General features: G+C 42.0%; 2 protein-coding genes and 1 long non-coding RNA gene across 4 annotated transcripts in view; 2 read left to right on the plus strand and 1 right to left on the minus strand.

Annotated features, from left to right (window-relative positions):
• Window positions 1-363: 363 nt before the first annotated feature.
• Window positions 364-20,700, minus strand: LOC116220827. The gene is made up of 2 exons (XR_004163905.1): window positions 20,615-20,700; window positions 364-1,413 (listed from the first exon to the last, which is right to left on the minus strand). It is a non-coding gene; the product is annotated as an uncharacterized LOC116220827 (long non-coding RNA).
• LOC105889016 (interferon-induced transmembrane protein 5-like) lies at window positions 17,061-19,001 on the plus strand. The gene is made up of 2 exons (XM_012814773.3): window positions 17,061-17,876; window positions 18,064-19,001. The coding sequence occupies exons 1-2, from the start codon at window positions 17,673-17,675 to the stop codon at window positions 18,283-18,285; spliced, it is 426 nt and encodes a 141-aa protein (XP_012670227.2). The 5' UTR covers window positions 17,061-17,672; the 3' UTR covers window positions 18,286-19,001.
• The window catches only part of kcnq1.1 (potassium voltage-gated channel, KQT-like subfamily, member 1.1), a 34,530-nt gene continuing 27,340 nt past the window's right edge, over window positions 19,870-27,059 (plus strand). Inside the window, exons 1-2 of one of the 2 annotated variants that reach the window (XM_042708099.1) lie at window positions 19,870-21,056; window positions 24,983-25,073. In XM_042708099.1, the coding sequence (XP_042564033.1) occupies window positions 20,659-21,056; window positions 24,983-25,073 (489 nt within the window). In that variant the 5' untranslated portion in view covers window positions 19,870-20,658. The remainder of the gene's footprint in view (window positions 21,057-24,982; window positions 25,074-27,059) is intronic. The other variant, XM_031569667.2, reaches the window with a different exon arrangement.

Below are 27,059 nucleotides of genomic sequence, written 5' to 3' on the forward strand. Positions count from 1 at the left end.
GTACGGTACAAGAGATATATATTTGTTTGTGTGAACCACAATACCGTACGGTACAAGATATATATATTTGTTTGTGTGAACCACAATACCGTACGGTACAAGATATATATATTTGTTTCAGATGAATACAAGCAGCAAGCGCCGCATGCCGCTATTTACTTTAGCCGGTTCTATTTACAAAATGATTGTTTGTGCATATAGTTTAGTTTCACAATTTATAAATTGTAAATTTTTAAATAAGCTTCATCAATGTATGCAACGTCCATATTACAAAAGCAGATTAAAAAGATTAAAAAGATGAAAGGGTACAGACAGCGAATGCAATACATTGAAACTCTTACAATAAACACACTAGGATATATATTTTTCAACAGATAGAAAGATGTTCGTTTATTGCTTTTGAATGCACAGATGGTTTCCATAAACATTAAATTAGAATGTCAGAGTAGAATTGAACTGAATTGAACAAGATAGCTTCTCTCTCAAACCCCCAACACCAGGGGACAACATAAAGAGGAAATAATTTTAACTTAATCATTTTAAGTAACTTAAGTAATCATCTAAGACTAAGTAACCAGACACTACTTGAAGAAGATGGGAGGGGGACTTTTTGTTTCTCTCAATTTGACGGCTGAATTACAACAATTACACTAGTTTCATCAAGAGTTGAGCCATTATGCGATGTTAAATACGATGTTAATAAAGTTACAAGTGCTGCACAATGAAGAGTCATTAAGCTCCTCACACACTCCTAATATGCTTCCTACTAAATTAGAATCTCATTTGCCTTTTTCCTTCGATGAATTGGGTGTGTGTGTGTATGTGTGTGTGTGTGAGTGTCTAGAATTGATAGAATGTGTAGAATTCTATCAATTTGCTGCTATCAGGGATAGATATTAGGGGCAGCAACATTCTTTTGGGTGTTGGCCTTCCCATGAGTTTGCTAATGACATCATTTGTCAAAATCTAACAGTATCATTACCTAAGAGCTGAAAACAAAGTACCCCTGATTTTCAAACTGATGTGATTAGGGCATGGTGAACAATTATTGACTTTTGTACTCTCCAGGGCTAGCTTTTAACACTGGCAAACCCATGAATGCAGTCCGTGGAAAAAAAAAACATCTGTGGAAAAAAAAACCAGCGGGTGAGTTCAGAGGCATCCATCCCAATAAGCGTGTCTCCTTGGCTTCCTCTCCCACAGACAACAACATGGCTGCCCATTTGGCTGATGTCTTCTCTCCCCTTTCCGTGGATCAATTCAATTCTCTTTGTCCCTTGTGTTTCCCGAGAGCGTGTTGAGCACTTTCTTCTTGCTCCTCGTGGCGTCCCAATTTTGTCAGACCTGTCACTTGAATTCTGCCGTGCAAGGGCTCATCGTGATGAGAGCGTGCCGATGCTGCCGGTATCGGTCCTGTGAAGTAATGACAGACAAATCAACCCGCTCTCTCTGCCTCCATCAAACCTCGCTCCTCTCTAAGCATACCAATCAGACAGTGTGTTCCTAATCAAATGCAATAAATAAATTGCAAGATAAACAGGGAAGTGGTTTGGACCATGCTGCTATTCATCACAGTGGTAGGCGACCACTGTGCAAACAAACTGAGTTGTGAGATCTGTCATCATCTGAATACTTATGTACTGTTTTGACCATGTAATGAAGTCATATTTTTTAAAAAAAGTTTCTAATGTCTAGTTGTTGTTTTTTTTCCATCCATGCCCCACATTCATTTTCTGTTGAGATTTGATTAATTCAGAACTACATAATTAATGGAATCAATTCCAACTGATGCATTAAATTCCCTATAAGTGGGCCAGTGATTTGAAGTTGGGGTCTGATTAGTAAGTTTTATTGCTCATTTATCCAAAGCACAAGCTCATCGCCCAGGGCACGCAGCTCCTCTGACCCTCAGCAGTGCTCTTATTAAAAGAGCAGCAGCAGTGGGGATGCCACTCCAGTCACTGCTCAACATCACGCGGGGGCCATTCTGTGGCACCATCTTAACCCACAAGAAGGCCCCAGCCATTTATCAGTTCATGAAATATGAGCTAAAACTGAGAGTGAGTCTCACACAGTCAGGGAGAACAGGAGAGCGAATGGAGATCATTCTCAAACAGAGCGTCAACTCAAGGGCCTCTCATGCCCCAAACGCCTTTTCACTTTCTCGATTTCTTTTTGCAAGGGCTCCACAGTAATGACCTGACTAATACATATTAGCATACTGACTGGGCAGTTCAAGGTTAGCATCTTATTTCCTGACTTTTATTTATTTTTCATTTGAATAAACAGTGGCCATTCTTTTTCATTTAAAAACACGTTGTATAATTTATGCTGCGGAAGTGATAGCCATTTGACTCTTAGACAGGTACAGGAGATGCATTATCATGCTATAGGCCCAATCCCCTGGGCTCAGAGGGTGCTGTGTGTGGTTCTGTGTCCCCAATGGGCAGAATGAAAGATGTGGTATTGAGAGAACTGTGGCAGCTCACTGGAGGAGAACCAGTGGGATTTTCTAGCAGGAGAATTCCAAACACAGCAGGACGTATTTAATATTTCATACTCTATCCATTATTCACAAGTCCAACTGAGATAAATATTTGTTTATCTGCATGCTGTTGCAAAAAAAAAAAAAACCTCTGTCAATATCGCAAAACCTTTCAAACTCACTATAAGGAGAAGATATGCTGTTGCTGGATAAGGTCTATGGGGAGAATGTAAATGGTTGGGGAGCAAAACAGCTGTCTTGAAATATTATTCGCAAGTAACGCCAAACTCTATTTGTCACAGGTCAGCCTCAGGGGGCGGGCCTGCACTCTTGGTTGGAGGTTTTAAACAGTGCAAAGAGACATGACAAACCCAATCACCGCCTACCATTTTGAGTAGCCCTTGTTTATGCTTGCAAACGAACAGCCACTCCAATGGCTGTCATGCTCTCGCATTGTTTCCCCCCCCCTAGCCCCGGAGCGTAGGAGCCCGAGCCCTGCATCACAGATGACACGGCTCCTGCTGAGAGGCCGGCATGCCGGAGCTGCAGACAGACGTGTGGCCGGCAGCCTGGTGAGCCACCGAGGGCCCGTGGTGTCGGTAATGAGAATCGTCCGGTTTGTGCGAGAGCTGGTTTTAACTGCGGCGCGCGCATGGCGACAGCTGTTGTGACCGGGGTCAGGCGGAGAGGCAGAGACCCCGTGCTGCCCCAGAGCCCACGGCTTTGACATGGATGTTGGATGAGACCTGAGTCAGACTTAATGAGGGGGTATTTAAAGGTGCATGGCTAACACACCAGTAGAAGTCACCAACGCCCCTGGAGACACTGTCCACAGAGGATGGTGTAAACCATTAAAGGTATTTTTCCATGTTGTTCCCATATAAGACTGGGATGGAGTATGACCACCTTTTACATAAATAACATCTTATAAGTAGAATAAATAAAACAATAAAATTGGAGTTTATTTTCAATCTTGGAGTTGTGCAGCGTCTAGTGTAGTGTGTTGTTTTTATTTAATGTAATGTTTCTGCAGGTAAATGCTTCACGAGACAGGCCTCCCTTAGTTGAGATTTGAATTTCAAGCTACATTACACCGTAGCCTCGCCTGGAGCAAGGACAATTGTTTTTGCCTTTTTCAGACCCTCTTGATATAATAACTTGAATTTATGTTGGTCCCTGTCTCCAAAAATCGGTATGATGTCCTGCCACTCAACCAGTGCAGCATCCTTGGAAAAGCATGCATAAGCATAATCCCTGGGTAACAGCACTGGGTTTCCTCCCCACACAATACCACTGTCACATTAAGTCTTGTGACTGACACTGCTTTGAGCTGACAGGATTCTGGGTCTTTGCTCTCTGTTTAGCATGATTTTGCTGATCTCTTTCCCATCACAGGCACACTTATCAGAATCATTTAAAAAAAATCTCCAGATTTCCTATCCATATAGGAGGGCCTTGTTTTTTTTTTTCTACACCACACAAGCTCATTTTAATCTGCTACATCCCAGGCAAACACACCCTTCTCATTAATGATCTCATTACTGTACTCTTTTATTTTTTTTCTAAATGGGACTATCAAAAATGACAAGCTGCTGTCATGCAAATCCTAGAGCCAGGCAATTATTGCATGTCCCAAGAGATTCTTTCTCTTATGCATGCAAGAGCCTACTTATGAATGTTCTATAGGAATAGAACATGTTCTGCATTCATGATCTTATGCTGGCTCTGTTGCCTGACATACTTTATGGCACTCTAATAGGAGTTATTCTTGCAGTTGCTTACCATTCATGGCCCACGTCATTACCATCATGGAAATATTTTTAAATATGTTAAATAAACATTAGTTAGTTACCAAATTAGGCATGCTTTTTTTGCTAGTCTATTATCTCTGTCTTGTAATATTCCACTATGGTTTTCACTGGAATGGAATGAGCCCTGGCTGAGTAAGAAGATTTGTGATGGTAATGTTCAAGACCCTATGTCCTAAATGTTCAAGAAGAAAGAGAGAGAGAGAGAGAGAGAGAGAGAGAGAGAGCAGTCATCCCACCAGGCCTCGAACACGGTGTCTACAGTGTACCAATCGTAACCGCAGTGCCAAAGAGCCAGCCTTGTTGGTATGGCAGTCAGAGTGCACACTGAACTGTAACGACGGCACTCCGTCACATTTCCCATGAAAAGTCATTTCCAATTAAATAAGGACGGCTTAGGGCAGTGTTAAACACCACAACACTAGTTCACAAAATAACCCTGTTTCTCATTTTCAAGAAGATGACCTGCTGAATAGTTGCAGTGGAAGCTAAATTTGATGTATGTTTTCTAAAGAATGCGAGAGGCATAAGACAATGTATATCATGTAATGTAATACATTTTATATATCTTGGGGTCTTTACATTGCTTATGTATCAGGTCTTAGCTTCCTCCTCTTTGTTACCACCTGTGAGCAGTACCTTTGACATGTATATGTACAATATGTGTATATAGGTTCCTTTACACTTCTTCATTCATTTTCACCCACCCTTAACATCTTTAAAGATATTACCAGTGCGTAACATAGGTCTTAAATCGATCAAGTCCAAATCTCCTAGTTTCACTACATCACTTTTCACAGTGGCTTATCAGTGAGAGATGGTATCTTTTGGCCTGCTGCTTAATAACTTATTAACTTCCTAATCTCATCTTTATACAACGTTCCTGTCACCTATCTCGTTGTATTTAGTGAGCCTCTGAGGTAATAGTATGGGCAGCTTAATCATACATTTATACTTTCAGTGTTCCCTTGCTACCATTTCATTAATACTTTTTGTTTATCTGTTTTGGTGTTTGTAGCGAAAGGGAGAAAGTAGTCACCCAACCCGGACTTGAACCCAGGTCTACAGGGTGCCAACCTGCACTCTGACTGCAACGCCAAAGAGCCAGGCTCGATGGTATGGCAGTCAGAGCACATACTCATGTGTAGTGACGGCGCACCCTTGCGTTTCACGCACACTGGCTTTCCCCTCTCATCCACCAACCGTACTTCTCCCATCCCACCGCTGCCACCAAAGGTCAAAGGGTAACCGTGTCGAGAGTCTTTTAGGGAAGGCACAAAATGTAGCAAATGTATTAGTCCTCCACCAAGTGCATAATCCAAAATGTGAAAAATATAAACAAAAAGACTGTATACGTACAGTGTCGTACACTATGTCCCTACACTGAGACAGCACATAGGAACTAGAAAATGCATTTCCTGAAGGAAATACCAGTGCATGAAATGCAAAAGTTAAGAAAGGAAGAAGAAAAGAAAGAAGAGTGAAAGAAGGAAAGAAGATAGAAAGAAGAGTGGAAGAAGGAAAGAAGAAAGGAAAAGAGAGTGGAAGAAAGAATAAAAAGAGTGGAAGAAGGAAAGAAGGAAGGAAAGAAGAGTGGAAGAAGGAAAGAAGAAAATAAAGAAGAGTGAACAAGAGGGATAAAGACAGTAAAGAGGGAAAATACTGAAAGAAGAAGAGAAAATGTAGTGAAGCAGAGAGATGGAGTGTGAGAAAGAGGAGTTGGAGAGGGATAGAAAAAAACAAGTGGATCAAGGATTAAGAGAGAGAGGGAATGAGTGAAAATAGGAAAGAGAATGGACTGGAGGAAGGAGATGTTAGAATGATCGATGGATTGTGAAGGCTGACAAAAAAAATTTGAAAAAAAGTGTAGGAATTGATGGGCAGAGTAATTGAAAGAAGAAAGGATAGAAGAGTGAACAGGAACTGGCTATGGATAAAGAGATAAAGAGAGAGTGAAAAGGGCAAATATTGAAAGAAGGAGAGAAAATGGAGTGAAGCAGAGAGATGGAGTGTGAGAGAAAGTAAAGTGAGAAGGATAGAGAGAAAGATGGAGAGAGAAAAAAGTAGAGTATGGAAGGTGTCTCTTAATATTAGTATTAGTTAGTTATATTAGTTATACAGTTGAATGGAGAGGGACAGAGAGAAGAGGAGCCTTGGAACCTTGGCGCAGGTGTCAGTGAAGCACAGGTGCAAGCCAGTTTAATGACCCTATTATGATGTCATAATGGCCCAATGTAAGTCAATGGGAAAATTTGTATTAGTTTTTCTTTATCTTAGCTAAAAAGTGTAGCATAGATGATAAAGTTCAGAAAAATGAAAACAAGACCTACGCGACAAAGTTCGAACGAAGTTTCTACGTTAAGCGGTTCGAGCTGAATTAAGCGCAGAAGTCAGTAAGAAGAAGAAGAAGACGAAGAAGAAGTATAAGAAGCCTAGGAATAACAATACAGGGCATTTCATGCACTGTAACTAATTACCCTCACTCTTTTGAGGAAAATAGAGAGGAGCATAGATATAGCTCACCGTCAAACTCTCATAAAATAAGTTCTCAGCACAGAAGCCTCCTTACTACTACCACGCTAACCCTTTTAACTGGTAACTGAACTCACCCTGATTGGCCCATACCATCACAGGCTCACAGCTGATGTCATGTGGCAGAAGAAATACACATTATACAAAGTTAAAATGGTACCAAGAATAATTATAACTCGATCAGGCCTTCAAAATAACGACAACAATAGTTATAGGTCACATTCACCGTTGAAAACCCTCCAACTCAGTTAATTGAATTTCGCGAGGGCGAAACCACGTTCCTTGCGAACCTGCCCAAACCATAAAGGCGTCCTGGGACGGGAGCAGTAGGAGCGCACTTCCCAATACAGGAAAAGATATAATGGCGCCAACAAGTCATTCAACTTTGTTGGTTGAACAAGCATGGTATACTACACTGTCATTCTTTCTCATATGCTACATGTAAAGGCAACGGAATAACAGTGATTTCATGGAACAATATTGGTACAATAAAACGGAGATTTTGATCAACGGTAAATTATTGAGTGTGAGTGAATTGTTTGGCGTGGTGTTAGCGATAAGTGTGCACCCCTATGCTTCCACACACACCAGCCAAGATAAACCAGTTCAGTGAGTTATGTTGGGATGTACAATAAGCACTTTAGACATCTCCGTTGGCGGTTAAAAGTAAACTGAATGTCCGTTGCGTCTGCCATTAGGACGCGCTGAGGAAACACGGCATCACCGTGTTACTGCTACCGCATGAACATTAATTTATTACAACAAAATGGTTATCTTTTCTTCTGCATGTGGAGTGAATCCCTAAAATACTAAGTTTCCCTACAGCTGAGCACGCAAATACAGCCTCTTCATTCCCTCTGGCCCTCACGTCTATTAGGAAGCTAACAAACTCATTTTCGCCTCATGTTGCAGTCGGGGGAGAAGTTACTACTCGCACCCCTCAGGCATTAACTTTCCCTAAAAAATCTAACCACACTGTTGGTTTCTCATGTTTCCGTGCATCTCCTTCCATTTGGACCCTTTCCTCCGGAGGTGGTGAAGGTTTTCCTTGTTCCTCGTTGTCTGCTGGAGTCAACAAAGGAGCCTGTATCTCTATGACCTCAGTATTACCTGCAGCCAACATGGGATCTGAGTCTTTATCCATCCCATGGTCATTTTTATAACGAGGGATCTGATTATAGGCAAGGCACAACAAAACAGTTCCAAGATGAGTAAAACTGTTACTACTGCTTTTCCTATTTTTTTTTGCCATCATAGCAATACCATAGTTGTTTTTCTAACCATTCAACCCAATATCTATCTCTTCCTGCCTTTGCTTTTACTTCTTCCCTTAGATGTTTTAATGTATTCAAAGCGTGGGTAAATTAGCCCTCTGGGGCTGTGTTATTACGAGTTATTGTACTACATTCTCTAATCATCACAGACTACTCCTTTTGCAAGAAGCCAGCAAAGTGCCATTCTATTCTGTAAAGTCTTTGTTGAAGTAGCATCTACTTGTCACCTAAGGCTCTAAGTGCATCACTTGTGTAATTAATACACTTTTGTTGATTGTAATACCTCTAATTGATCCATTCAACGTTTTTTTGGCTGTGGGCCATATGAATATTGATTAAAATCCCGATAAGACGTCGCCCCTAGCCTAATAATTGTGTGGTGTTGACCTTTCACATCCAGGTATACCCTTGAATCAGGCTTATATCTGTGGTTGAGAGATTTTCTCCCTCTAATTAGTTTGACTTCAACTTGGCTATTCAGATCTGTCCATTCCCCCTCATTCTGGGACCAAATGTCTACTTCTACAGCTAACATAACCTGTGCACATTTTCCGGACCAATCAGGAGCTGGAGCCCCCCCCCCCCCCCGCTACCACACAACCACCATACATCAGCTAAAGGTACTTTTTGTTGTTCCAGTACGTCTACTGTAGGGCTTGTTTGATTCTCAGAATACTTTGCCGCTATACTTGTACTATTAGTTACATCCCACATATGACTACATTTTCCAGACAAGTTTCCCACTTTAGCCTTACCTTCTCGCTTGTAACACTAGAAGCTGGCATTTGCATGTATTGAAAATGAGGGTTTTTCCACCCATTCTATCCCAGACTTACTTCCCCTAGTAATTTAACTAGTGATCTATTTTTCGATGGCAATGGTTAAGATGATACCAAGTGTCTGTTCCACTCTTAACGCCGTTGGGGTAGCTTGCGTTACCCAGTAAAGTCCTTCACTCCTGGCTCTAAGCAGGATCGTCTGAACACCCTTATACACCCAATCTCCACCTTTAATTGGCAGTTCTCTCTCCTCTGTCTGCTTGGGCTCCCTGTTGTTTTCCTGTTGGTAAACCCACTTATGGATATTTTGTTGTTGTTACACATATTGATGCAGCTCTCTTTTCAAAGTGTCAAGTGGTGGTACTGCAACCAGGCTTCGTGCAGACAGCATGGATCGCCCTGTTAGCATTTTTTGTAGTGTTAGATGCATGGAGCGGTTATTTTGTGATCATCACTGCAGCTAAGCCTTGCACACATAGGGGAGTAGCCTTGTGCTGCATGATCGAGTCTAGATCTATGTGATCGCTTGTTTCCCAACACTCTTGCACTGTTGTTGGGGCAACACGGCTGTCATAAAGGGCAAGCCCATTGCTGCCTTTTTTGTGACTGACAAAAAGCTGGAAGTCCTGCTCGTAGTCAGGCAGAGTAGTTTTAAAAAAAAATGTCTTCTTCGGTTGGAGATGAGAGTGAACGTAAGCATGACAAAGTGGAAATGGCCAATAATAGGTGCTATGAAGATAATTGGAACACATCGGCCAGTTAGTTAGCTAGCATAGCAACTTTAGCAACCAGTAAACACAACATTAGCTGCAAAGTTTCATTTCTCAAAATCAGCTTACCAATAAATGGCTGTCTTAGCTTCAAAGTGATCACAACCACTTGTGGGTGATGTTAAATGACATTAAACAATCCTGAGAAAAAATAAAAGGACGTCATTGGAGCAAGACTCTTCTATCACTGTAAGGTTAGCGAATGAGGGGGAGAAGTTATGGTGTGGTCCCACACCACCTCATAACACTATAAATGCTCAAGAAATAGTTTTCGCTGTGAGTTGGAATGGGGTATTTGTGTGTGCGTGCGAGGAGGGGGTGTAGGTGTAGTATTTTTGAGTGAAATGCCCATCCCTTCTTCATACAACTTTGAAATTGCTCATAGCACTCTCATTACAACTACATGGCATGACGTTTTGTTCAATAAACTATTAATAATTAATTAATAATAATAATAATAATAATAATTAATTAATTAATGCTGTTAATACACGGGTGCTGTCAATACACGGGACAATAGGGTATACATGGCCATCATGCTCATGGTTTTACCCTGTAACTGGACCGGTAACATTGGCTCCTCAGCCCAGTGGCTGTTGTGTTTGTCCTGGTCCCTGTCTTGTTGCATTGGGGCCTCTAGCTTTGCCTCTGCCTCTGCCTCGACCTCTCCCCTGTGTGAAGGGGGCATGGGGGCCTTGCACATTCACATTCACGGGTTGGCCCTGTGACCACAGGTTGGGCTGCCACTGGGTATTTGGGGTTGGTTGTTGAGAGGTTGTGGGGACCTCACCTGAGGTGCTTGTATCACTCATTCTTCATCACTGGAGCCTGGGTTTTCTTTTTTTCCTCTTACTCTTCAGTTTCTCCAGCTGTTTTTGCTTTAACTTTTGTTCTAACTCTTCATCTTGCGAGTCAGAAATGTGCTTTGCTGTGGCAATCCACACGATGCCTTGTCTAAACTCAGCAGCTGACATCGAAGGTCAGCCTTACTTAATTTCCTTGACTTTTTACTGTATCAGGCCTCAGCAAGGGCTTTCCTGAACAAGGTTGTTAGGACTACGTCCCGTTCAAGTTGGGACTCCTTTTGAGTTGCTTCCTGCCATTTCTTGTGGTGTCTGTCTATAAAGACTAGGATGTTTTTAGTTGCTGGTAATTTTTTTGTCAATTAAGGCAGTAGTGTCTATTATATCTGGATAAGCATCCCACAGTGCTCTTCAGATGTCGTTACGGTAGTTATCTAACCTGGTTGGGTCATGGGAGCCATCCGTCATTATCCAGTCCATTTTATTTTCTCCAGGATGCTCCTTGTGTTTTTCTACCCCCAATATTTTGGCCATCAGAGATTTAATGTCCCCCAGTGCGAGAGGTTTTCCAGTGGTCTCCTCCTCTAGCTGTCTTATCCATTTTGCTGCTGATTCCTGAATGGGTGACAGTCTTGATATCAGACCCAGAGATCTGTGTGGCCCAAAGGGACGTACTGCGCTGTATCGCCTGTTATTAATATAAGGGGCCTGAGTCTGTGTCTGTCCTTCCTCTACTAGCTCTGGGTGCACTAATTCTCCCCCATTGTGTTTTGTTCATTATGATGTGCCTATGTGCAGAGATCGATAATTTAGTCGTAATTTTTGCAGTCAGTTTCATTTTTTTCTCTTGCTGTTGTGATGAATCTTTTTCATTTCCTTCTTCATTCACTCCCTATAGTTCTCCTCTCTTTATTTCCACATCCTCTGGCTCCTCTCCTTCTGTGAGATGGGTAATCTCATGGAAACTGTGTTATATTTGTCTGCACAAACCCTCCCCTCTCTGCACTCCTTCTTAAGCCTATGGTATTTCTCCATTATCTTTACGCCCTTGGGATGCCGGCCCAGCACTTCCTTTATCTCTCTAAGGCTACAGTCGGCTATTTCATGTGTCTTCCTTACCCTGTCTATGTCGATGCTTTGGAAAGCCTCATGCAGCGCTTGGTCGAGGCCTTCAATGTGCTCTTCTCTTTGTTCTGTTTCACGCTAAAACCTTATTTCTGCTTCTCGGGGTGTTGAAGTTTTGCTTGGGTGTTGTTCTATGAGGCTTAGAGACTCTTTGATCTCACCAGCTGGCTTCTTTTTCAGATATTGTTGGTCATGTTTTTGTAAGGTTTTTCTTAGTTCTGATGCTGTTAGGCCCACCATTTCTCCCTTGTCTTCTTCCTCTCCTGCGCACATACTTGGCCCCCAGTCTCTCTAATTCTTTCACTTGAGTCCCCGTCACCACATCTCCTTCTGTCTCTGTATTTCCCTGAACAGTCAGGGATGGATACATGGGTGTCTGCGCTGGACGTGCTGTTGGTGCTGTTTTACACTCATTTGGATATGGAGGCGGGGCCTCAAGTGCACTCTTTTCTCTATAACCCTTTCCTTTGCTTTCTCTGTCCTACTTTCTGGAACAAATCCAAAATACTTAACTCTTCCTCCTTCTTTGTTTGCTAAGCATCAGTTTTTGGTTCTGAATATGCTTTGATAATTAGCAAAACTGTAGGGTCAGTTTCTAATATTATGTCTAGGTATGGTTCTTTATCTCTATTCCTGTTCTCCCTACTCCCTCCCTTCTTTCCAGAAGTGTGTTGCTACACATATTGTTTTATCTCATTTGTGATATAATTGTCTCTGTAACCTATCCCCTATTCGATATGTTTCCCTATTAATTTCACTATTCGCTATTTATCTAACCACCATCATGTTAAGCCCCCCATGGTTCCTATTGCAGGGGTTTCTTGTTCACGAGGCTTTTACATAAAAGTCCAGACAGACAGCATTTATCTTCCACTCTTTTCTCTCATCTCCCTCCAATCATACGTTAAGGACGGGGTGTTTGTGTCCTTTATAATTTGATTTCACTCCACGCGATTCAACCAAGCGGATGGGTCTCAGACCTCCTGAGGTTTCCTTTCTCAAGACCCACCTAACTTCTACTTGGTCCTCGCTGGTTTCATCTCCGAACAGGGGCAGAGAAGCTTTTATCTTTCCTTTTTTGTTTTGTCTCAAACAGCCCCCACTCAGATGTCCATTCCTTAGGGTCCAAAGCTAATTCCAGTCCAAACCTTTTCTGTCATTGATACAATACCTTTCATTCCTATTCATTAAATCATTCTTCACTCTGTTTTGCTCTTTTAAAGGTTTAAACAAAACAGTTCTTGACAGACCGACTTATCCTTCACACATCATCAGCTTCAAGAACACTGGCCCTATTCTTAAATCGTTGCATATAATAATAGTTTTGGATCTAGTGTCGATCCTCTTTTGATTTTCAAGGCTTTCAGACACGTGAGTGAGTATTCACAGTGCTACCCGGGCAGTTCTGTATGATTCACGTTACAGCGGTATCCGTGACTCTTTGATTCCCCTTATCTGTACAGTCCCGTTGTATTCTAACGGCACTAGCCATAAAGGTTTTACGCCGATAACCTATGTCATCTAGGGAAGGCCTTTTCAGAGGTACTCCCTCTATTTCTTCATAACCCGGAAGTCGAAACTTCTTTCTTTAGACGTCAACAACTCCACTACTTCCTTTCATACTTTATCCTTACAAGTTATTTGCACAAGGACGATTCATTTTTAGTTGTGGTTGGTGGCCATATTGCGAGTCAAAACGACGGACCAACCCTCTCTCTAACCAGACAAAAATGGTCTTACCTTATTTTATGGGCGCAAAGACTATTTTCACCCTTTTCTGTATCCTGCCGACAACGCCAGTAATTATGTCGTAGAAAATCCCTAGAAAAAGAGTCAGGAGTCTCGAAGTCTGTTGAGAGGTGAAACAGAGGTGAGGCAGTTCATTAAGTGTCTGAAACAATCATTCAGTGCATCATTTCTTATACCTCCTACTTTCACTTCATCACTTGTCACAGTGGCCTTTCAGTGAAAGACAGTACATGTTTGTCTTCTGCTACTCCTATGTAGACCCCCTGCCTAATAACTGGTTAACCCTATCCCATTTCTGGAATACGTTCTATGATGATGGTGGCAGACCCGCTACCCCTTAGTCACCATGTTAGAGGGTGCAGCCACCATCTTATCTATACTCATTAGTGATAATACAATAAGCTAGCAGGAGCTATTATCAGGGGAAATTAACCCATGACCAATCAAGATTCTTCAAGCCAAAGAGCATGATGTCCAGACATGTCTGTGATCTAGCCCTAGATTAGGTACTCCCGGTGGTGACTGTGAATCTGGTTACCTCAGTGTGCACAGTTCAGATGCCTGCCCATTTTGTATCTTTGATACTTTGATTTTTTTGATATAAGAGAACACAATTAGCTAGACCAAAATCATGACCAAAATCAAAATGCAATCCAAAGTGCTAATCACCATCCTCAAAACTCAGACTAGTCTGGCTAAAATGTGCTGCAGCTTCCCTTACACATGTGCGCTTGCTTAGGTTTTTGAACCATCATTAGCCCCTTGAAACAGAAAGCGAGCAATGATGCCATGTCTGAGGCATCAAGACCAATTCACACTGATTGTGAAAAATGTGCTGTAATATGGGCAATGAATTATCTTGTAATCAGTTTGTCTTGGCCTTTCATACGGATGCTATTTTCATAAATGACTGATATCCCTATTCTTTGTATTCCATTCACAGGGTTTGAACTGTGGTTTGAGTACCTTTCCATGATAGCCACATCATAAATAGCTATTATTATCATTATTACTGCACACATTGATATCTGTGCGTGATGCATCCTCTGCCCATTACTCCGCAGGAATGAAAAACATCAATTATACATTTGCATTTGAGCAGCTCCCCATGGTGATTGCACTAGATTAAAACATTACACTTGTCTCAGTAGGCAAAGACACTTTCTTGTTTTTGTCAAAAACAAAAAGGGACACCACTCATTCTGTACTGCACACTGGGTATATCTTCACCGATTTAGCATACATCAACATGTAACACTGGATCAACACAGGAATAGGTCTGACTATTAAGGTTTAAATTAAGGAAGGCTGGTTCAGGGGTCTTTCCGTGCTGCACGGGGCACGCACATTATTTACATTTATTTACATGAGCAGAGGCCTTTGGTCATGACACCCTGTGCACAAATGACTGATTTCACTAAAGGCGATTCTGAAGACCTTCCCTTGGCATAAACGAAGCAAAGGCCACATTTGCATTGCTACTGTGACACACCACACCACGACTCGGAACTAAGTTGTGGCTTTTCTGGCACTGTGGGCTGACATAGGGTGACTTTCCGACATCCGAGCCCAGTGTACCTGTGAATCCCCCTCGGGCCACATGCGGTCCACAAGTTCATCCGTGGCTGCAATTTCCCGTGTAGTCATGGTCAGGCCTGAGCGGTTCGAGGCCTGATGATATTAGTTTAGTAGTGTGGAATAAAAGTGTCTCGGGGGGGTGGGGGGGAGTAAGTGAGTCACTACCTCATCCCTGACTTCAGCTACAGTGGAGTGATGTCACGACACAACACGTTGAAATCTCTTCCATTTCAGAGCACCGAGGGGCCGACTCATACTACGCAATACACCTTCCCCTATTTCAAAACGGCCGAGAGAATAGATGCTATTTGTAGCCCTCGGCTGACATGCAGCGCTGGGAGTTTCATGCAACATCCTCTTCAGTGTTGATACGCTGTCATCAAAGAGACAGCACGAACCATTTCATGCTATTAATATTTTTTGTTTATTAGACTTCTGCATTATGCCGCTCAAAAACACATTCCTCCTGTGTAGTCCATCTGCCACACTAAGCATATCATCATAGACATGAGTAATGATGATTATATAATAATTAATAATTTATTAACTATTAATTATTAATACATTTGTTATTTTTTGTTACCTTGTTTCACCAAAGATGTTCATAGGCATGGTAACCATTAGCTTCAATTGCCAGGTGTAGATATATAGATCTCACATATTTACAGAGCATAAAGGCGTTTCGAATACCTCACAGTCTATTCCTAATGCTTGCTTACACCAGAGATCTTCCCGTATAGCATTATTATGGTTCAGAAATTCAGTGAGGGAGTTCAGCAACAGAAATGCCCTCTGTGGCTCTTGGCATTTTCTGTCCTTCTTTGTCAAGCAGAAGCAAGCTCAACCGACTGTTTTCCTTTGTGCATTCAGTGAGCAGCTACTCTGTTTATCCTAGATCTCGCAAGGGTCATTTTGTGTGAGGAAAAAAAAAGTGACTGCATTTTGTGCCTTTATACTTTAGTCAACCTAGGATTGCTTTAGTTTTATTTTAATTTGGCTATTGCAAGCCAGCTAATGTGTGTACTTGTGAGTCTTCAGTGGATGTGCTCGTGAACAAAAGGTTTCCTTTGGTAAATGCAGCATTTCATTGTGCATTAATTGAGTCAATTAGATCCAGTAATTAACTTTGCATTATGTTCATATCAAGCAAATGGCATCCCTTGTGATGCGTCAGTGTACCATGATTCAGTGGGCCAATTATTATCACTTCCCCAAACTACCGAGGGAAAAGGCAGCTTCTTCCAAAGTGGGTTCTGGAAGCCAGAGCAGACATGAGGCCGTATACACCCGCCTTTCTATGACATGTTTCTTTTGTCTGTTATTTTCAGCTGTGTCTTTTCTTCTACCATCTTAAAAAAAAAAACTCCATCAGTCATGCAGTAGTGTTGAGCTTTTGAGTACGGGGCAGCCCAAACAGGAGGCCTCCAACAGAAAGAGAGAATGACAGCGAACACACTAGGGTCATTTGGGGACCTACACGAGCCGGTGTAGTACACATCAGCGTCAATTATCCATCACTGCATCATGCTTAAAGTGGGAAACTATGTTGACAGTTTCCCACCGCTCCACTGGCGGAGCATGGCACTGGCATCATCAGGGCCAGCACTCCCTTTCCCCGTGGGAGCACATATTCTGACACAATGTATGCATTCACTGCATTACAAGTCACTCTGGATCAAAGCATCTGCTAAACGGCTACATGGAGAATGTCATATGAAATAGAATGGAATTAGCATAGCATCAGGGAGGCTGTCAGTCTAGAAGCAAAAGGAAAACTGCAGGGTTTAAACCTGTTAGTGCAAACCTAGGAGCTTTCTGGCACATCTGGCCTCATTGGTATTCGGCTTGTCAAGAAGAAAGTCTTTCAATCCAACAGATCTTTCAGAACCTCTTTGAGCCACCTCGCTGATTTGCCCCAGGGCCTCGTCCTGACCCAACCTTGGGACACTCGGCATGAAACAATTTCGACATCAATCACCCTAGGTTTCAAAAGATAACATTGAATGTTCCCTAAACGAGGCTGAGTGTCTTAGGAGGAACATAACTGTCAGTAATCCACTCAACCATGATATGTGACAGGGCCACTTAAGTATTCCTCCTACATAACAGGTACCCTTATTATTCTAGAAGCTCTGCTTATTTGAGTTCAAACCATTATAATTCATGTCACATAAGCATACCCATTGGCATGTTTCTTAACAGTAGAGCTGCAGACCTCTTCCCTCAGGCTGAGTAAGGCACGTGTGCTCACATGGGAGAAGAACACGTGTGGACTACTAGGAGACATATCATGTTTGTCATTGAGGGATAAATGTGATGAAACTGCTACTGTTCTCTCACTAGTGCCATGACTGCCTACCTGCCACCACCGCAGTACTTTAGCGGACATGCTCACGCTACAGAAGGTGTCACCAACATTCCATTTTCATGAGATGTGTCGCCTCAAAATACATACTTGCATTATTTTGTATCACTTGCAGATGTTTGATTACACCAACATCACAGGGTTGAAATGTTGCCGACTTGTATAACTAAACAGTGGATGTGTGATGTGAACATTGTAAACTCAGTGTGTATAATTCTAGTACAGCCATGGCAACATCTTGACGTATCAGAGTGGAGACCACAAACCGCCAGCCCTCTCTGCCCTTCCCTGCATAAGAGCTATGCCACAGATATCCCTCAAGACAGACTGAGAGCAGCCGTTGAGGAACTCTATGCACAGCTCCAGAACTAAACATCTGAAAGGAAAAGAAAAGAGGCACCAATATGGATAATGCTACCTACTGCTACTCCACCGACTACACCCCGTTAACCACCAGCAAATCCACCCGCAAAGCTGGTCACTCCACCACCATCAGCATGGGAACCTCAGAACAGATCCCAAAGGACTACTTGGTTTGGTCCCTTTGCAACACTCTGTATGTCAACTTCTGTTGCCTTGGATTCCTGGCTCTCATCTATTCAGTAAAGGTTAGTCCTGTCATTTCTGTCACATGAAGTACTGACCACAAAATGATATACAACTATCCACGAAGAACTAAGTGTCTCATGAAATACAGTCACAAATATCATTACCATGGATATGTTATATGGATATGTTGGATGAAACACATTCCACTGATAAGCATCTTTCACATGAATTGGTATGTGTCTACAGGCTAGGGACCAGAAGACCCTGGGAAACTTAAAAGAAGCCCGGGAGAGCTCCGAAAAGGCCAAGTGGTATAACATTCTGGCGTCGGGATGGAACCTGTTGGTGCCATTAGTGGTACTGGCTGTTCTGGTGCTTCTGCTGCTCTACATGAGAAGCAATGAGGGATCTCTGCCATTTTTTGGAGAGCAAAATGGCTTCCAGAGATTTTTCAGTCATTTTCAGTAAGTCAACCTATGAAACGATGAAAGACTGAGCCTAGTAACAATTCAAGTCAAAATCTCTAAAATGATGACCCTTTTTTTTCTCCATAATAACGGTTTCTTAAGAACAATATAGACCAGCCTTTCATTCCTGTAATGCACAGGGGAAAAGCTTGAAATAAATCTTAATCTTGTTAAATTTGTTTGTATTGCAGAGTCAGTCCCTAATGCCTAGTATGAATGACATTTCTACGCCATTCAAATCTATGATAATTAGCTGTTAACTGTTTATACAACACTCTGTTTATTTATTTCTGATGATTTAACAACCTGTTGAGGCATATATGCCTTATCTTCTGACTCTGTTAAACTGGTTATCCCTATTTTTTTTCAGAACATTTTTTATATCAAATGACCTGCAGCCTTTTCCATTTTTCCTCATTTACTGGCTGACCCTTTCTTTTTTTCTTTCTATGAATTCTCTTTGATCTAAACATGAACCCAGAGTACTTTTCCCAATTTTGGCTTCTAGCTGTCAATACAGACCAAAATGTTATCAGTACCACCATTGTAAAATTGCATCAACAGAACTCAGTGCACCTGTTTGATGTCCATTCTTATCTATGATCAATGTTCTGTAAATTTGAAACAGTTTGGTTTCAGAGGAATTTATTATTACCCTTTTGCAGTGCTTATTGTTGTGTCCTACAACATAAATAAATGAAGCATTTTTGGTTCTGACTTCCTTCAAAGCTTCCCTGCTTTGTTTTGATTGTAGCCACACCCATTCTTGGTACGACATTTAACTGACCTTAATTGTAGGCCTGGTTGCCAGCATACTATTTTTTCTCGTCATGGATTGGTAACTGCCTTAAATTGTTGGGTTGAGCCTGAGGCGATGGTCTGAACATAGACAGGAGAAGCATTTCTTTTTACAGCACTGTCTACAGCAGATGGTTGATTCTTGAAAGCAAAATTACCATAGCACTGAAAAACACCAGAGCAGCATCATGTCCAAACATCTATTACATCTAGGCCAAAAATAAATTCACAACCAATAATAAGCGCCAACAATTTTATGGGTCTACACACCAAGGGCCCTAACGTACCAAACAATAAAATGTATTTTATACTAAGCTGACTAATGCATCCAGTATGTGTTTTGAAATAATGTGATTTACGCCATTTGGACAAAGCTATAATAACCAGAAAAACTGAAAAGAATGTAAGTCCTGATAATATATAAATACATCGCAGTCATTTAAAACGAATCGTGTAGAAATGCAGACCACTGAGAGAGTTTTTTGTTAGACGTCTGGTCTGTAACGGCAAGATGAAGAAACGCTGCCCTCTTTCGTCACTCTATGGAACTGCAGCCCAAATTGTTCAAATGAATATACACGAAGAGAATAATTTTAGAGGGTAATTCCGTTGATTTAGAGATAAAATGACTATGACTCTACTTGTACCATCTGCAGAGAGACTGCAAAACATTACCTTTTTAATGATCAATTTCCAGGTCTGCAATTCATTTACAGGTTTGTAATTCATTTAACGATTATTATGGCTAGCCCATGCTCCTTTAGGTGGTTTTTGGAATGCATGTTCCTCACAAAACTTCCTCTGTATATGAAGGTTATTGGGATACGTTCCGCGAATAATCGGATATCTACTTGCATCTGTTTAAACAGCAATATCTACCCGACAACAGAAGCTGTCACCGCGTGTGAGCCATGTGACCTCAGTGGAAAAGAAGCGCGTCTCTGAATGAATAGAATAGTTCTCTAGACCTCTCAAGGGTGACACGGCAAGCACTGAAGGTCGTGCAGACGTCTACTGTTCTGGTAAAACTGGACATTTTAACAATTTATAACCCAACAAATTCACAAAAAGACGTTATTGAAATACACAAATAAATAGTTAGTCTTGCACAACAGCTTTCCATGATGTTGTTGGGTCAAAATGTTTCCGTTTTAAAATCGCAGGAGTCCGACGCATTCATTTTAAAAGTCAGTTCATCCATTCATGCCCCCATCAGGTAGGCTGAAGTTTTTAATGATGTTGCACGTGATTGAGGTAGATTGCGATTTCCCGTATCCCTCTTTCACCAGTAGGTCCTTTCACTGCTCAGAACGCAGCGACCAGTGTAGGTTGTAGGCTATTAGAGAAGCATATGTCATGCCTTAAATTAAAGCCATGGTGTTGTTTAGACCTGTATGATACATCAAATTGTAAAGTTGGATATAAGCTACTTTAGTACAGTTAGGTTCAACTTTCCACACCCGATAAATTACAGTTACATCGGACTGAGGGGTGTAACAAGTGAGTTTAAAAGACGGAGCTGGATTCTATACCTTCCTCTTCTCCCCTCTCCTGGAGCGTGTTCGCAAACCAAGGCATGGCCTCACCTACAGAGAATAACAGAAACTCTTGGAACATAGGGGGGTCGTCCATCTCTCCACAGGGAAGCACACCATCGGAGCTGGAAATGTCCGAAAAGACATCCGATGTTTTATATGTCAATGCCCAAGCTGGGATTCCCTGCAGCAAGAGTACCCTGGCGATTCCACAAAATCCAACTAAAATGGGGAGAAAGAAGAGCGTAGAGGACATTCCTATCAGCCTAACGGGGGGCCAACGACGGCCATCCCACCTGCAACATGTTAACCTTAACCACCGAATGTCTGTCTGGAGTACCACTCGTCCTGTGCTCACCAGAGGTTACGTCCAAGGGCGCGTCTACAACTTTTTGGAGAGACCATCTGGTTGGAAATGTTTTGTGTATCACTTCTCAGTGTAAGTCTCATCATGTTTTTCTATTGATCTGTGTTTCAGGTTTTATTGGTAGTTAGCTGATGATTTGTTCAAGGTTTGTGTTGTGAGTCTCAGGTAAACATATGAGTGAACACTCAATCTCGAGCCAAACAAAACGAAACTTTTATTTCCTTTTCAGATTAATATGTCACTTTCATTGTGTTTACCAATGCAATCAAAATCTCAACGAAAACATACCATGAAAACACTGCTAACAAATACACCAAGGGCTTCATCAGTAGAGCACAGATTATAACCATCACATGCAGTATATTTCATGGCATGAATTGTCCTGCCTGTTATACAGATTCAATATGTTGGGTGTCTGTCCAGTTGAGTGGGGGGTATGTTATAAAGCACATCTGTGGTAGAGGAATGTTTAACACGAGGGCCTTGCTTCTGGCAATACCTGGTATCTCTCCCAAAAGAGGACGTGATAGCAAGTGGCTAAACTTGGCAGCTCGACGGCCCTCTGGAGCCAATGGTCCTGTCTGGCTTGGCCACCCTGTGACTTGTTGGTGTTTAAACGAGATGCCAGGGGAGAGTAAATGTTCTTGAAGCTAGACTGCCAACCGGAAATTTTTACAAAGGCCTGCACCCTATGGGTCAAGAGTGATGCAGTGTGTGTGTGTGTCTGTGTGTGTCTGTGTGTGTCTGTGTGTGTGTGTGTGTGCGTGTGCATGTGTGTGTGCGTGTGTGTGTTTGTGTGTGTCCGTGTGTGTGTATGTGTCTGTGTGTGTGTGCGCACATGCGCGCGTGTGTGTGTGCATGTGTGTGTCCGTGTGTGTGCATGTGTCTGTGTGTGTTTGCGCATGTGTGTGTGTGTGTAGATGAGAGAGAGAAAAAGTTTCAGCGCACACATAAGGTCTGTCAGGTTTGATAAAGATAGCCATGAAAGAGGTCACCATCAATATTACATATAGGGCATTACAAACGTTACATATAGGGCATTACAAACGTTGGTTTCCCATCTTTTCTCCTAGCCTCCAAAATGCATCACCCCAGTGGCAATACATTTGTATCAACGTGTCAATGTATCAATGTCTGCCATAATAACGAGATCAAGGCGAGAGAAAGAGAAAGGGAAACATTGCCTTTCCCCTCGGACGGAGTAAACGTGGGAGGCTTGCAGGGCTAGCCAAGAATGTGCGCTGCCTTATCACTGCTCAGAGCTTCAGAGGGATGTAGAGCTCTTTATCGTTACAGCTCGACCCTCTCCAGACTACTGTGGCGCGTGTGTGTGTGGACATGACAGCGGAACCCAGCACCTACTTTCATGTCGCACTCATGTTTAAGACCCTCACCAGTCACACACAAACAATACAAACGGAAAAACGAAAAACAAAAAATGAGTACATTAGAGAACAAACAAAATAGTCTGTGGGCTTCGTTCACACTGGCAGCTGGGCCCTTGGTTTGTGAGGATAGATGCTGTAATGCATAAACTTCAGCAGAGGGGATTTTATTGTCTGAGTGTAAGGCACTTGGAGAAATGGCTCTAGCACAGGGGGCTGTAAATGATCCCCCTCATCAATAATGAATCATTTCAGAAGTGTGCTGTGTTGTGTGCTGCCATTCAGCTGGGATGCATGCTGGCTAAGCTACAGTTTGTAGTGACATAGTAAAGCCGTGTTTCGGAAAGAAACAATTACTTTGGTTACAGGATGTCTGTCGAAACAGATCAGTCTATCAAAAAAAGACTTGCAGCTTGCAAAAGATAGCTGCTTTTTCTCAGACAATGAAATCTTTGGAACAATGGCATTGATGATAATAATATATAATAAAAGTAGAATTCAATCATTCTCAATAACTTGAATGTGAATAACTTCTCAAACATGGCATTAACCACCGTTTCATAATATGCTGGTGTCTGGTGAAGATAGCCTCACTCAATGAAGGGCAGAATGGTGCTGGCGCTGCAGTTCTTCTGAATGTGATGGAGAGTTGGTTCATTTGTAGGCTGTTTGCATGTTCTCTCTGCCCGGGGCGAGCCTTATTGTTTTCATCCTACACCGCTCCCTCAAAGATCCTACTGAAAGCTTCACTGGAAATGAAAGGCACGTCCTCTTTGTTGTACCAGCTGTTGCCTTTCATGTTTTCAGTTTACCTTCTTTCTGTCTGCATCTTTAATAACACATGCATATAATGATGACATGCATATAACAATGCTGTTTAGTGTGCAGTTGATCCCGTTTGACCTTAAATTACTAGGCCTAGATAAAGTTACTGGTTCTTGTATCCAACATTACATTTATTCTGAGATTGCTCTGACTCTCATCAGGATAGCATCTTTACTTTTGAATTGCTAAAAAGCCGGTAAATGTTCCATTTTTCCTTACATATGACTGCCCCCTGTAGTCATTATCAAATGTACCTTATCTTTTTCCTTATCTTTATAATCCGCTACCCAAACAAATGAATTCAAGAGCAAAGTTAAAAGGGTACACTGCCACAGGGTTTTATAAACAAATTATTTATGACTTTCCCTCACAATCTTAAAAGTGTCCCCTTTTGAAAGCATATTCCAATACAGTTTGGGCATTAAATGGTGTTCTATAAAGCACATTTGTCAGTTTTTCAGTTCAGTTAACCAGCAGTATGAACAGTGTGTCAATTAGCATGAAACCACAGTATAGAAATATGTACACTGAAACAGTCCATATGACTCAGCAGTACTCAGTATTGAGTGTGGTCTCTCACACCTCTATATTCCTATAAATATATAACCTCTGTATATTGCTGCTGATCTGCTGTTTGGAGGTAATCTTCCAACGGACTTCACTGTATATTCCTGCCACTATGTATTCATCTTCTTGTTTGAAGTGAGGGCTGTGCTTTCTGAGTTAAGATAAACACACAACATAACAGTGATAAGATTCTGTTTACACTTAGTTGCCCCTGACTGAAACCAAAGGTGTCTGAGTATAAACCTGGTGATTTCATTCATTTCAAGTTCATGCGGTTGCCTTATCAGCTGTCAGAAACATGTGCGCACATCATATCGCAAGGAGGCCACTCTGACCACATTACTTCTGGTTCTAGGAAAATTAGTACGCTGGCAAAATGGAAGTGTGTTGTGGCAGACCAGCCAAACATTCCAGCATATCTCTGAAAAAGGAAACAACTTTATCTCAAATGTATTGAGGAGCTGCTTCAGACTCTGCATTGGTTCAGGCAGAGCGGACATGTGACCTTGCCGGAGAGTTAACTGAGCGATGTGTTTGTCTTAAAAAAATAAGAACTGATTGAGGGCAACACCCATGAACTCCAGTCCATGGTTTAAAACACGGACTTACTTACATTAGCCAGAGTTTATAGCAAAAAAAATGTACCATTACAGTTTGTTTGCTTAAAGTCTACTTAGATGTATTCCAGCATATGTCGTATTTTTTAGATGTTATACAGTATATTTACAGTTCAGGATTCAGCACGTTGTCATATATCTGTCTGAATTATACACAGTCAGAATAAACCCTCTACTAAGTTCAGCCAAAAATGTACCAACTGTACTTTGCCTTGATATGCTAGAGGTTTAGTGGTCTGTTTTCATTGTTCTGCTCCTTTTGTAGGTAGAACAACAAGGCCATGGAAGCATTCTCCTCCGTCTATGTTAGCCTGTAGAGTTTTTGTGTCATGTTACATTATCACCAGATTTATGAGACATTTCTGATTGTGTGCTGTCAACTGTTTGATCGTGTGCCCTATTTCTGAGAATTCTGTAAGAATTGCCACAGAACAATTTAACTGAAGGTTAACTGAACTGAAGGTTAACTGACGGGTAGTGGACAATACTTGGATTAAATGCCTCCAACTGTTTCCAACATAGTGAGGATAACCACGCCATTGGTAGATTGGTGTTGGAATGGCTTATTGTGATTGGTAGCTAATTGTTTACTTCTCCCTTGCAGGTTTCTTATTGTCTTGGCGTGCTTAATCCTCAGTGTGCTGTCCACTATCGAACAGTACCAGTCCCTGGCTCACGGAACACTCTTCTGGGTGGTGAGTTCCCATTCTAATCTATACGTTGTCCATCCACTGGTGAGTTCCCATTCTAATCTAAACGTTGTCCATCCACTGGTGAGTTCCCATTCTAATCTAAACGTTGTCCATTCACTGGTGAGTTCCCATTCTAATCTAAACGTTGTCCATCCACTGGTGAGTTCCCACTGTAATCTAAACGTTGTCCATCCACTGGTGAGTTCCCATTCTAATCTAAACGTTGTCCATCCACAAGTGCAGTACTTCTGCTAATGTGCTCAAGGTCAAAATCAACTGACATTTAAGGGAGTGGTTGATGTGCAAAAACGGTTGTGGTCTTTGTATGTTTTTTTCCTCTCTTGTGCTCCATAAAGTGGCCAATTCATCTTGATTCAAGGACAGATTAACCTCTTATCTCAACATTGTTCAAATCTGATTTGAGGTCAACACTAGCTAGGTTTCTTGCTGGCAGTGTTCTTGCTCTGTATACATTATGTATACCCTCTTTCATACTGACCAGCAGAGGGCAGTCACGCACTGCCTTTCCTTTGTGTGACCCTCCATGTGGGGTTGTTTTTGTGAAGTGACCTGAATGAATAAAGCTTAATTATTTTTAAATACAAAACGTTCTGTACTTAATTACAGTTATATGAATACATGCATTTCGGTTATTTCTACTCAGGTTGTCTGATACATGAAATCACCTTTAACCGTTAGATAGATGCAGTGCATTTTAACCGTGCTGATAGTCTACCGATGCAATAGAAAGACACATGCTTACAAATGACACAGAAACGTAAAGAATCCTTTTTTTTATCAAACAGGACAGTGTCTAGGTTCTGGTTTCTGTGAACTCTGTGGATCAAACTACACATTCATATGGCATTTCTTAAGGAAAAGTTATATATTGTATATTTTAATGAGTAGGTTTTGAATTATTATCAGGTTCAAATGATGGATATTGTTATTTATTCCTAAAGTTGATTTGAGGAGACCTTTTAACAAACACACTACTTAGATCAACAAAACCCACCAATCAATAAACATTATTTGATAAACATGCCTAATCACAGACTGATACCATAGCAACCTGTGGATTGCAAGTGCAACCTGCAACAATACCTGAGGATCATCATGTCTGAGGAACAATAAATCAGTGTGAGTGATATATGTTTATTCTGAGCTCATACCCCTGCCACGTGTTGATAAAGTTAATAAGTGATTTGTGATGAACTCAATACTGTAAAGGATTGTTGTTACCTTGACTCTGACGGAGGGGCGGGCCCAGTGGCAGTTGTACTTGAGACAAAGGGAGATTTGAGCGAATCACGATTCAGCGACTCTTTGAGTGCCAGATGCTGAGATTAGCAGACCTCATGCTCACAATAATTTGTCTGTTTGTGTGGTAAATCTGCCTTTCTTCACTTGGCAGAGCAGAGACAAAGACCAGTGCGGGGGGGGTGCGACCCCCTCGAGCAACCAGCAAAAAGCAAAAGCGAGGGGAGGGAGATTAGGGGCAGATTGGGCGAGGCTGGGGTTTGGTGGTTCGAGGCGCACAAGGTCAAAGTTCAACCCAGCCAATGGCTAATGGGATTAAAGCAGCACGGCCTGTTCATTAGGCGACGCCCAGAATCACAAGTTAATCTAGCAGACTCTGGGCTCGGAGCGGGGGAGCCCCTGCAGGGATTAGTGGAGCCGGGCCCGGAGCTGCTGCCCGCTCGGAGGCTCCAGGCTTAACCAAGCTCGCAACAGGTGTCCCCCCTTTTGTGCCAGCGAGGCGATTCTGTGGCCAAATGTCATGAATCAGACCTCAACAGATCGCGTTGCATCAGTGAGAGATCTTACAGGGAGATTCCAGCAATGCTTACAGTACCCGTCCCTGGTTAGAGGGGCAGATGCGTGGGGTGTTTTGGAGAACTGTCTGTTCAGTTCTCTTCAGTACTGGCACTATGTGTTGGTACTGTTGCACTTGACCTCTGATGAACTCTCATTTGTCAGACAGAAAGT

This window comes from Clupea harengus, chromosome 6 (genome assembly GCF_900700415.2).
Source record: "Clupea harengus chromosome 6, Ch_v2.0.2, whole genome shotgun sequence".
NCBI lineage: Eukaryota > Metazoa > Chordata > Actinopteri > Clupeiformes > Clupeidae > Clupea > Clupea harengus.

Excerpts from the sequence above, each read along its gene's own strand:
- LOC105889016 (XM_012814773.3), top strand. The coding sequence starts at position 17,673 with ATGGATAATGCTACCTACTGCTACTCCACCGACTACACCCCGTTAACC. Across the intron at positions 17,877-18,063 it reads CTCTCATCTATTCAGTAAAG|GCTAGGGACCAGAAGACCCT; the intron begins GTTAGTCCTGTC and ends ATGTGTCTACAG.